The sequence below is a fragment of the Gymnodraco acuticeps genome, unplaced genomic scaffold, assembly GCF_902827175.1.
Source record: "Gymnodraco acuticeps unplaced genomic scaffold, fGymAcu1.1, whole genome shotgun sequence".
NCBI lineage: Eukaryota > Metazoa > Chordata > Actinopteri > Perciformes > Bathydraconidae > Gymnodraco > Gymnodraco acuticeps.
In genome coordinates, this window is record NW_022991513.1 from 718,189 (window position 1) to 731,407 (window position 13,219).

Below are 13,219 nucleotides of genomic sequence, written 5' to 3' on the forward strand. Positions count from 1 at the left end.
ATACTCTTGTTATTGTACTGACCTTCATGTCATTATAACTCTCCTTTTCTATTCCATATTTTGATCAGTGAATGAGCTGCAGTAAACAACCAGGCTTTAAGGCACACATTAGAGATGAATACACTCAGAACATTGAGTAACACATAAACACTTTAAGGTTCCAATAAACCATCCACTTCTCATGGGACCAATCAGAAATAATTACATGTCCATTTTCTCCGACACCTCGTATTCTCCTTTTACACCGTTCAGTGGAAACATGAAATAGTTTTCACACATACATTCACACACACACAAGGATTTTTTTTTTTTTTTTAAATATGTATTTTGTTTTTAATAGCCTTCCTTTTTATTTGTTCTTGATCCCCTTGTTTTCACTGCTGAACACACTGGCACTCACACTTAAATTCCCCAAAACAAAAAGACCAAAACACACACTTAGAGGTTTTCTTGCTAAACCACATGTTGCTGTTAAAATGGGTTGGTGTCAGTATGGACATAATAATCTTATATTTTTCCAGCGATACCACATCCTGCTCATCCTCACGGATGGTGTAGTGACGGACATGGCAGACACACGTGAAGCGATTGTGCGAGGCTCCTACCAGCCTCTCTCCATAATTATTGTTGGAGTGGGCAATGCAGACTTCACAGACATGCAGATTTTGGATGGAGATGACGGAGTCCTACGTTCACCCAAGGGCGAGCCAGTCCTCAGGGACATTGTGCAGTTTGTGCCCTTCAGAGACTTCAAAACGGTCAGTTTTTCTCTCCGTCTGTCAATCTAACTTCTTGACTTTCAGCCTCAACCCCACTTCTTCTGACATCTGTGTTAGAAAAACAAGTGGACATTGATTTTTTTTTTACATAACACCCTCTCCATTGTTGTTTAAAAGAGCGCATAGGCAGCAGACAGACATTTCAACAACAATCAATAATGAATAAATAAGTAGAGAAACCTAATAAATGCAGAAATACAGGATACGGGGTGATGAGAGGTGAAGAGACTAGTATGAAAATTATGTCAATCATATGCTGTGGTTTTTACAGTCACCATTAGGGTTGGGAACCGAAACTCGGTTCCAGATGAGAACCGATAAGAAAATGCCGGGTACCGGGTACCCATACAAAATACACAATTTCGGTTCTGCTTAACGGTTCCTAAACGCGGTAGACCCTGTATTCCAGCGGGTCCGTCTGCACCGCGGTGCTGCGGTGACCCGGTGGAATACAGGGCGGACCTGGAGAATCACAGAACGGCCGGTCGTCAGCGGGCCGTTGACGGCCGGCTCGGTACGCTGACGGCCGGCACCGCCCTTCATTTTTTTAAACGGCATCATATAAATTGCGCTGACAGGCGACAGAGGTCCACAGTTGCCCCGCAGCGATGCTCCCCCGCCCTCCCGTAGACATTTCACGAGCTCAGTCACTTCATAACACCAAAGATAGGTCGCGGTAAACACTCTGAAGTGAGGCTCCACTACACTAAAAAAGAAAAAGAAAAGGCAAAGTGTATCTCAATACATATGGTAGGTTTTAACCTGATGCTTTTCCACAATGCTTTGCACCTTAATTATCAAAACACAATATAAGGAAATACATGAATGTCATCCCTTCAGGAGAGTTTTACAGAATCTATGCGATATAAGAGCTTATATATATATATATATATATATATATACACTTTATGTTTTTTTTTTCTTTAACTGATCGCTCATGTATATAGTTAACCTACATACAGTATGTATTACATAATATTATTACATATTTGTAACACTTACATTTTATACAATTAAAAATCAAACAGCAAGTGCACTCCCTTTTTACCCAGATTTATCTTGCAGGCCTGCACATGTGAAATAAAAGATATTCATTAATGAGTGATATACTACTGACATTTATTTTTCCCAATATGCTTAAACAAAAGTATCTTTTACCCACTGCATCCTAGTTAAACATTAAATAATCAACTATAACTATAACTTTTTTTGATGAGTTATGAACAGAACACTCTAATACAATGTCTGATACTGACTGTCTTAAATATGTCTGAAACATAAAAGTGTTTGTTACCCCATCTGTAGTCCCCCGACAAATCCAGCTGTTCTCTGTCTCCATTGCAGGCTTCCCCTGCAGCCCTGGCCAAATGTGTTCTTGCAGAGGTGCCCAAGCAAGTAGTGGAGTACTACAGCCATAGGGCCATCTCCCCAATGTGTCCAATTAGTGAGTCGCTGACCCCCGTCCTCACCCCTATTGCCACCACCCCAACAGAATAAAACCCCAGCCTGCTCCTGGGACCAACCTTTGACCACAGCATCAGTCCAGAACACTGAGAGGGAGAAAGGACGCATGCCTCGCAATTTTGGACAAGTACTGAAGCAAAAAGCTTTCTAAATGTGTTGTTACTCATTTATTTCATTCTTCACAAGTGTTTACATAAGGACAGCACTACAGAGGCTGTTGGTTACATGTGTCTGTTCGATGTGGATCCAGCGTTGTTCTCCCTGGCTTTGAAAACCTTGACCATCCAGCAGCTTCAGTATCAGTTCTGGAGGATTGTGTTGTTTTTTACCCCACATTTGTATGCATGCAGGCCAATCCCTCAGTACTGATCTATCCAGCGGATGCAGACTTAAAATTCCTCACTGCTCAAGACATTCAGCACCTCTACCCTCTCTATTATGTTACTGTTTTGCTTATGTGACATCTTCAGGTACTTTTGAAGATAAACTGTACAGTACTGTATGTTGCAATCAAAATGATATTGCTCAACTTGAAAATACTGACAACATTTAATCCAGATGTTATATATATATATATATATATATGAATTACAGGAAGAAATGCTGCATTCAGACCGATTAATACCTTGACCTTTCTTTATGTACCTACATTTTTCTGGCTGCAATATTGGCCTTATATTGGATAACAATACAACCATATTTCCAAAAGAACAAAGATAGCATATTTAAAATCAGTCATTATCATGAGTTGATTTGAAGTGGAAAATCAAAAGTGAAAACTCTGTTTCTAAAGAGCACCAGCCATTCTCAATAGAAAATCCTTATTGATACACCATGAACCATTAATTACACCACCCCCACTTGGGGAATATGAAAGCAAGTAATGCTGAGTGTCTGGGCTGTTAGCAGGTTGCCAAGTTAGTGTATTCTGTGTAAAATATTGATCAAATCCACCAGTAATTAGGTCTTAATAATGCCAGGTGAGGAAACAGCAGCAATGGGGAAATCCTGGATTAGTTCCAATATGTCTCCCTTTGGACCTTGTACCTTGTACCTTCTACATCTGTGAATCTTTAAGTGACTTCTGCTATGTGTAATATTTGTTATGGCTCGAGCTTGCGTATGCTTCTTTCAGTTTCAAAAGGGAGCTCACAAGTCATAAAAACATGGAAAATACAGCCATGTAATCAGCTGGCATGTGTTTGGGTTTCTGCAGCATAAGTTGCTTCTTATGTTTTCTCCAAGAGAAGACAAATGATTCAGTGAGTTTGGTGGCTTTAGTATAAACTGTGAGAATGATCCTTCATGTCAAATGAATACTTTCCTTTTGAATAGTCTGCTATTGTCCTTCACATTCCTGCTCTGTTTTTCTTCTTCTTTGTGCTGCTTTTTATACGCAATATCATTTAACTCGATGTTTTGTAGGGAATTTAAGTGGAGTGCAGAGTTTAGATCCAATGAAAGCACAAAGCCGATTAAAACAAGTGCTTCAATACACACGCTAATGTTCATCAAACCAGCTCTGGAATGTGTTAAATTTGACGTTTGCTCATGTTTTGTACATGTGCGTCTCACGAACAAACTTTTTCTGTGAATCTGTGCTTTTCATTTTCAAGAATTTCTTGCCTGAATCTCTAACCTTCACTTTAACTTACCTTGTCAGGGTTGTGCAGATTGTCGTCATAGTGTTCAGTGCGTAGTCTGTAACAGTTCACATAAAGCTGTACCATGTTGCGGCCTCAGTATTTTCCCAAAATGTTGGCCTCTAACAAAACAAGAAATGAGAGATGTCACATATTATTACAATTTGAAGAAGTGCATAAAAGTCAATTGAACGAGAAAGTAAAAAAAGTTGCAAAGACATTCTCAAAAGGCATCCTCCTGGCATTCAAACCTTTTCATCACTTATGCAAGGCACCTCTAAATGATTCCTTCCTATTTACAAAATATGGATGGGTTTACCTTAAATCTGGACTGGAAAATGAATATTCAAGATGTATCAAGAGCAAACCTTTCACAAATCTATTTGAAATTTGAATTTAATATAATAATACAATTAGAATCTTTTGCACTTACCTTGGTTTTGAAATTGCAAATGCAAATTAGTATTTTCATTTCATTTATAGGTAAAACATACACCTTACAGATTCAAAGAAATTATATCTGGTCAAATTATTTTATGAATGAAAGTCAAACATTGGTGCCCTTATCAGCTGGCTAACTGAGAAGCATAAGTGACTTAAATGCAAAAGTGTGTAAAATCCTCAGAGTTCACCGAATAGGTTCAACCCTAACTATGTTTTGCTTGATTGGTTTTCTCTTCCAGTAATGCCTCTATACCTTATTCACCTGCTTGTTGCTCTTATATGTATCTTATATGCTATATTTGTGCTCTGAATGGTGACTAATTCACTTGGCCAAAAGCCATTTAATACATTGGAAGACTCTTCTCAAACATACACATATCCACCCCCAAGCTACATATATTAATCTGACTTTGATTTGTCCTCTAGAGCTTTACCAGTCCTCCCCAGATACAGACTATTGATTTCTTATGAATACACCTAAACACAGCAAGCTCTGCTGTTGGCTGCTCTCTGAACTCCTTTGAAGATCACAACTATCGAGGATTCCTCTGTCGCTGTGGATCATAGGACGAGTCCGATCGATTCAGCAGGCCTAGATATGGAGCCATATCAGTAAATGATGTGGAGGGACTTTGGTCTCACATCTGAAGTTAGAGGCTATAATAATTGTGTTACTATACATGTTTTATTGATAAACCTTTTTACAACACAAAAAGTATGAAAACATATTCTGATAACAAAATTAATATCATAAAAAAGCATTTATTTATGAAACCAGCCTTATGATCACCTACAAATCCTTGGAGACCACCTTATTGCATTGCCTCAGGTTATGAGCTGCATCGGCTCAAGTGGTTCATTACCCTGTCCTCTTGACATTTCCATGAGATATGATTCTACAATCTTAGAACATACAAAATGGTATTCCTTTATCGGATAGGAATTTTATTATTTGTATTTATTTCATATTTTTGTTCTCTGATAAGTAATCAAAAAATGCCAAAATAGTTTTTTTCTAAGTTCAAATATCAAAACACTGTGCCAATAACATTTGTTATGTTCTCCTTGAGCTATCTGAAATATGAAATATTTCCAGATGTTTTATGTAATTCATATAGAGTGATGCATGGGTCTTTAATGCCTTGCCAGATTTGCCCTAAACTAACAACGCTTGAGACCTTTTTGGAAAAATATTTGTTAAATTCCTTATCTTTTCTCATTACCAGTTTCATTGCACATATGTATTATTGTGTGGTTATGTTCAGTAGCTAGCAGAACCCATTTGGTGTTGCCACTTTATAAAAAGTAAAATCCTTCATGTTTTGATGGGAAACCATCATTTGTGCCACAGTGTTGCAAACACAGTGAGCTGAAACACTGGAGACTATACAAACACAGTTTGTGTGGCCATCTTACTCTGCAGATTAAAAAGAGCTGGAAATAATTAATTGAGCTGCTTATTTCCCCTTATCTCATTGCACCATTGTCCGACAAAATGAACGAGGCATAGGTTTTACACCGCACTGATGCATTTGACATTTTTCACAGACAGTCTTTGTCTCTCTCTCTCTCTTTCCCCCATCCACCGTTAATCAGGACAAGGTTTACAACCCATAAACATAATGTGCAACTGGTGTTACTGCAGACCGTGTGGGTGAGAAGCAACCCATGCGTCATTAGTAAATATTTGATTTGTTCAAAAGGAAGAAAGGGATTTATTGCATGCTTTCTTTTATTGTTAAGCTGTGCTATGCAGTCATTCCGTTGGGTCGTAAGATATGCTAATATGCAAGCCTGCATTTGCACAAACTTCTGTTCTTGTAGTTTACGCTCTCTGTCTTGCAAATAGATGAATAAATCTAATCCTTAAACTGACATTTTCTTTGTGATTTGTTATTTATAACAATTAATTGTGTGTTTTGCAAAGTGTTTTGTCAAAAATCAGATACACCTGTCTGCTTATTTCTTCCAGTTTAATCTGATCCTACTCACTCGTGTAAAATGTTCTCACCGCTGCAGAGGAGCGATACATAGAAAATACAACAATATTAATGTACTTGATGAAATGTAGGTTATGCTATCGTGTACACATTTGCCCTGTATGGTTTAGCTGCTGGTGCTGTGAGTACTTAATACATGGGAAGAGGAACTGAGCCTACTCTTTAATTCCATCAGACAGCTCCTTTCATTCAACGGCTATTGTTGAGAGCACTGAATAACGGTTGTTTCCATGGTGACACCTACTTGTGGGGAGACGTAGACCATCAATTTTGTCAGATTCAGGGACAAAGATGCAGCGTGAGTGATCTGGGAGGAGGCCATTCAACATTATCATGAGAAATGTAAGGCTTTGATTGTGATGGCCGCTGACCTTCGCAATGCCACTGGTTCTCCAGCGGGGCTGTGAGCCCCAGGTGAGCTCTGTGTTCAACATTAACACTTCCTCGCTCTCACTCGCCTGTTACCCCTTCCTTGCATGGACGACTGATTTATGGCCACAATTAAAAAACACTCACAACCGCTTAACATTCACTGGCAATGAAATCAACAGCAGGCTTGCACCCTGGGACAAGGTGCTGTTGTTTAGTGGAAACAGCTCATTGCCTTCACGTTATCAGATTACCTTTAATGCCTTTAAACACAGCGTGGCTTCCCTAACACTGGTAGTGCTGGGAGGTCTAGCTGGAAGCCTTTTTAAAACAGAAAAGAAAGGGCATCCAATGGCTTTATTCTCAGTGGCTGGGTGCCTAATGCCAGCCCGTAATGAGGAAATGACTAATAAGAGTAGGAGAATGGGAAATCTCAGTAGTAATTAGCTGTCTCCTCCTTCCCCCAGGGGAACAGCACGCACCTTTGAAATGCTTCCAGCTCGCTCCTCTGATGTTGTCTCTAACATGCTTTGTATCTCCCTGTCGCTCTATGCATTTATTGAACAACACATACATACATGTTTATATGCACAACTACACACAAACACACTTTGAAGAATGAAGTTCAGAATGCATCCCAAATGAATTATAAGGCTTTTCTGACAGGCTCCTGGAGTGCATTGTTACTTATGCAGCACATTACAATACTTTTCAACTATACATTGCCACTATTATAATATATTCTATTTTGTTCCAATCTATGTAGTGTTCCAAGTCACCAGCAGCTCGATCAAAAAGCTCTACGCAGAAAGCCTGACTGAAGTGAGTCTATTGAAACGTGTCAATGGATGAGTCAGCATCAAGACTGACACACACTGTTAAAGAAGGAGTACAAAACATTTCTCAAGAGACATAGTGGTACTTTTGCGGATTTATTTGAATTTGATTGAGCTTCTGGGAAAATATTGCATCCTCATGCAATGCAGCCTTGTACTCCTCATATGTGTTATCTTGCTCTACTGCTCCCTCATGCCTTTCATTCACATCCTTTCACACACATCTCAATTCCCGCATTCATTTTGTGATTCAACATAGTCATTTTCACCGCTTGGGAGAAAACAAAAAACCCTCACTACCAGCATTCAATATGTGTTTCCCGTAACATGGGTACTTTGGTGAATGTTCTTAAAGGTCCCCTATTATACTGTGTTTCATCAATATATTATAGCTCTCAGATATATACAAAACATGTCTCTGAAGTGTTTGGCTTGAAATACCAAACAGATCATGCATTGTAGCATCCCATAAACCCCTCTGTTTCAAACGTGCTGATTCTCTGTCTGTTACTTTAGATGAAAATAAGGAGCCACTCCCCACGCCCCTCTGAGAGATATTTGGTTAAAAATAACACAATAGCCGCGTTCACACCGCAGTACTTTTCCCACTTTAGTTCCGATATCGTTCCGAAATGTCGCGTTCACACCAAAAAGAGCCGGAAATAAAATGAGTTCATCAGAACCTTTTTTACCCCCTTTTCCGTCCCTGCTAGAGAGCAGGTACTTTCGTGGGAGAAAAAGGTTCCTATTTCTGATTGGCTGGGCGGAATGCAAACCACGCCCCGTAAAACTCCAAAAAAGTGTTGTGAAGCCGCCATTTTTATTATCCTCGCATTAGCATTATTAGCATTAGCCCAGCGCAGAAACGCAGAGAGACTAACTTATGGCAACACAAAAGAAAACATGGGAGCGGTGGAGATGAGGAGGTGTCGGCGTTCTGGCGATTTACTCGGAAGGCTTCAGTAGAAGCTGCTGGGAGTCCCAGCAGATCGCGATTCCGGTGTGATCGCGATCTGTACTTAGTTCATGAGAACTAAAGAGTTCTCATTAACTAAGTTCTTATGAACCTTTGTTGGAAAGTACTGCGGTGTGAATGCGCCATATGGTGCTCTAGGAGGAGATTCAGGTGATAAGGGGGGGGGGGGGGGGGGTTACCCTGGTTGGTTATTGGCTAATGGTTACACAAGCCAAAACATCGTTATGACATCATAAAGTGGCCAAAATCTGATCTGCTCATTTTCAGACAGGTTTGTATATAAATGGATCAGGACAAAAAGTGAGAGAATCTTTTTCCTGAAACCTTCAGATTCTCTCTACACAGAGGGGACACATGTTTATGTATAAAAGACATGAAAAAGTGGATTTTGCATAATAGGTGACATTTAATATAGAATTGGAGGAAATAAAAAACAAACAGAATATCCATACAAGCAGCTCTGTGGGGCTGTTGTTTGGCAGCTAATGCGCTAAAAATGACAATATTGAAATATTTTTACCATGTTGCCCACTGCAGTTTAGTTTGTTGGGATGCTTAATATCTGACATAACAGTTAACAAAATTAGAAATGACACTGATGGGAATGTCATGATTTTTGAAGGTAGCCTATTTGGTCATTCACAAAATGAAATATTGGCTGTATTGGATAAAACCTGGGATCTCCAAAGTTATTACAACATTTTAATAGCGAAAATTGTGAAACACGAAATTCCAAAAGTCTCAAGTTTTACAGCTTCTAAACCCCCAAACATATAAAACATGTATAATCTATATTTTCAAAAAACAATCTCACGTGATTTAGAAATCATGCGAGAACACACTGTTTAAATTAGGGAAATAATGGCCACCTGTAATGCCAATCAAACTCCCAGCTGCTGAGGCGGTGGCTAATCTGCCCCATACTACCACATGTAACTTAAGTACAACAAAAAACTTACAAAAACTCACCTCTTCAATCTGGCTTTTAATGTGTGATTGTTTTTGTATTATTTGACTTTAACTTTAACTATATATTTATTTGTTGTTCCTTTATTTTATGTTCTCTTCACTATATATGTAAAGCGTCTTTGAGCACCTGTAAAAGCGCTAACAAATTAAATCTATTATTATTATTATTATTAAGTGAATATAATGCTTGTGTATGTTTGTCTTAATAAAAATAGGCCAAATGTGCACCCATGGGCGCGCTACTGAAACGGGTAAGGACAGGAGGATAAAAGCGAGGTTAATTTACCTATTTAGCAAGAACAGTGTGTGTGTGTGTGTGTGTGTGTGTGTGTGTGTGTGTGTGTGTGTGTGTGTGTGCCTCAGTATCTGAGTTTCTTCTTCGGCAGAAGAATGAACAGCCTTTTTGGACTGCGGGAAACTGTGAATTTGTGCTTCAGTGCCAGTAACCTCTGTTTATGTCTCTGACACCCACGGATAAAGTAATTTAATTAGGCTCTGGAGTAGCTTGTTGGCCAGCTGGACTGCTCTTGAGTGTTGACTCTTCACAGCAGTGCTCAGTTTCTGCTTCATGACCCTCCTTTAACTCCACAACTCTAACTGTGACAAACAAATTATTCCTTCTCTCCTCATGTCCCTAGACTTATTACAAAAAGTACATTTGACCCACATGTGGGAATCTGTCTTGTTGTACTTGTGGATGCCCTTATACTTTTCTTCCATTTCTGATTGTGCAAAACCAGGAGAAGGTCTGTGTTTGAAACATCATATTTCATCATCAATTTCCGGGGACAGAAGGAAATTTGGATGCCTGGTAGAGATGAAAAAAAAAATCTTTAGATCATGTTCTTCATCGAGTTTTGTTAGATACTAAAATGAGAATATGTAATGGTGTTTTACTTGTTATTTGTTGCTTTCTTTCCAGTGTTATTGCTCAGTGTAGCAGCTTGCTTTCTTTCTGGCTGGCAATATAAAGATACTGTGCAAACAAAACTATTTCTGGCACAGGCCAACCATATTTATATTACACAAATGTAATATTGAATCTTGTTTTTTATTGTTTGTTTCTTTTTCCTTGTGGAAAAGTGTGGAAACAATGAAATAAATAAAGGCAATAAATATCAGAATAATAAATGAGGGAAATCTCTGCTGCTAAATGCTCAATTATGTTCGCCATCAAGGCGCTAACTGCATTGTATGCAATTTGCTGCTGAGTATGTTGAGTACAGCAGATTTTTAGAGACATTACAGATAATAAAAATGGCTGTGGACAGTTAAGGGCTCTGCACATGTATTGACGTCTGCGACAGAAAATTGCCAAGAGTCTAACATGCTGACAACTGCTATGGAGAATGATCTCATCGGTAGCAACATATATAAGAGCCACGAGGCTGCAACACCTGCTGTAGGAATCAGTGAAGCAGATCTGAATGGAAGTATAATACATTAGGAGCAGAGGGGGCCACTTTTTCACTTCGACTTTTCCATTATGAGATTCTCCAAGTGTAATTTTGTCACGGTAATACTTTGTACACTGAATAAAAATAGATTTGTCTTACATTCTTGTGTTATATATGTGTGTAATGCAATGGCCTCTTTGGGATTGCTAGAGGATGTGACTAATGCAAGACACTGCGAACAATGAGTCTTTAGAGACACGGCTGATTTGGTACACAATGATGATCTGCAATTATGTGTAAGGTTAAATAGGCTTGTGTGTACACTCAAACCTAATGAAGGAGTCGGCATTTCACACATACGCTGTGCAGCTTTTGAACAGTGATGATGATTCATTCAAAGGGACAGTGAGTTGGTGGTGCAGTAGGTTAAAGTTGACTGAATAAGCTTTGTGCACAACGTTTAATCAAAAATGGTAAATTAAAGATAATGTTGGGACATTTTTGAAATAACTACAAAACAATTTAATAGGACTAGTTATATCACCAATCTTCAAGGTCTTGTTCTATTATGAATTTGTCTCATCAAATCACTGAAGATAAATTAATTAAAAAAAATTCACTGTATCAGATCTTTTGAAAGACTGAGAAATATAAATGATCATACTATCTATCATACAGGGAGGGACATACAGTATCTGTATCTGAAGAGTAAGACATTTACCAATTTCTTTATACTGTACATAAATTAGACTGGTAAATGAAGCAGAAAAGAGAAAATAAATCACATCATTAAATCACAAAATCAATCCTAGAATGGAAACGTTACATTTATGATATCTAACGGCGATGCATGGATCAATTCAAATGTGTGCTTTAGCTTTTTCTGTTGCAGTGCAGTCATAGCCTGTCTTTAGAGACAGATGGTGACATGTTTTTTCTTTTTTTAAAGGGAGACACATTTGTACATCTGCGTCAAGTATGAGAGTAATGTTGTGAGTCAACTCCAAAATACAGAGGCCATAACTGTGTGCTGTCTTATCAGAAAATGACATCTGTTATGGACCAAATGCTATAATGGGACTTTCAGCTAAACATAAAACACAGGGTGCATCTGGGATTCAGTATAAATCTGCCACAGATGATAAAAAACACTTTTTTCAAAAATACCTCAATAAGTCATTTGAAATTATGATATACATTTGAATACCGATAAACATGAAATGAATGGGAAATGTAAAGGCTTGATATTCAGGCAGATATTTCCATGTTTCAGTCAGTACAACGCGTTTTATGCTGGGAAATATTAATATTAATAGAGCCCCTTCTTCTACTGATGGATTGTACACAGCCTGAGGTCACATTGCAATGAAAGATGCCATGTTTGTTTATTCCAAGTAGTATTTAAAAAAATAAAAGCTAGTTATACCCATGAGAGGAATACTAGAACAACACCATGATGTGTTTAAATTGGATTTGTAAAGATATTGAATCAATTGGTGTTGCAATTGGTGATGTATTGAAATGATTCACACTGGCCTTTCTATTGATCTATACAATCATTAAGGATCCTAACTCTTTCCTTTCTTGTATTAGCATTTGAGATGTCTTGATAAACTCCTGAGTTAGTTACCTATCGATCTGTGATGTCTTATTAGAGACATCACTTCCTTTCCCTGATGGGCTGTTTTTGTAATCTCAAATGTAATCTCTTGCTTGTGATCTTTGCCCATGTGTGACAGTCTATTGGACTGGAACAATCAGGTGTTTTATTTTAAGTAAGGACTTTTCAGTAAATCCAATTTACACTAATGTAGGTATTATTGTTATAGTTTCAGCAGTCATTTTGTACAGTAACAATAGCATTGCGTTCAACAAAGTAATGGCTGAAATCTGGAAACACAGAACATTGTTACAAAGAAGTTTGATAAGGCAAAAAACAGGCACGTATGGAAGGATGATTCCGGTGTTATTTGTAAATAACCAGCTGTAAGAGGATTAGAAAACAAAGCTGTGATTACAACCCTATCATTGATCTCTTTTAGTCAATCAAGCTAATCAATATCCTAAGTCCAAACTCAAAAAGACACCTAATGAAGTGATGTCCTTATATTGATTGAAGCTGAAATGCATTGATTAACTCTGCATCCTCTTTTCCGGCCCGTTCCACTGGTGACATGGTATTTGTGTGGTTTCATCATTTGTGTTTATTAACGATTAACAACAAATATTTGTAACTGCTTCTTAATTTTTTTTCGGACCCAGTATCTTTGTCTCTCAATTCAAAACCTTTATTTATCCAGGTAAAATCCCATTGAGATCAATGATCTCTTTTTCAAGGGAGA

At 38.2% G+C, this 13,219-nt stretch overlaps 1 protein-coding gene across 2 annotated transcripts in view; it reads left to right on the top strand.

Annotated features, from left to right (window-relative positions):
* cpne7 (copine VII) overlaps positions 1–6,205 on the top strand; it is a 33,881-nt gene extending 27,676 nt beyond the window's left edge. For both annotated transcript variants that reach the window (XM_034196998.1, XM_034197000.1), the window contains exons 16-17: positions 522–758; positions 2,124–6,205. In XM_034196998.1, the coding sequence (XP_034052889.1) occupies positions 522–758; positions 2,124–2,276 (390 nt within the window). In that variant the 3' untranslated portion in view covers positions 2,277–6,205. The remainder of the gene's footprint in view (positions 1–521; positions 759–2,123) is intronic.
* Positions 6,206–13,219: the final 7,014 nt, after the last annotated feature.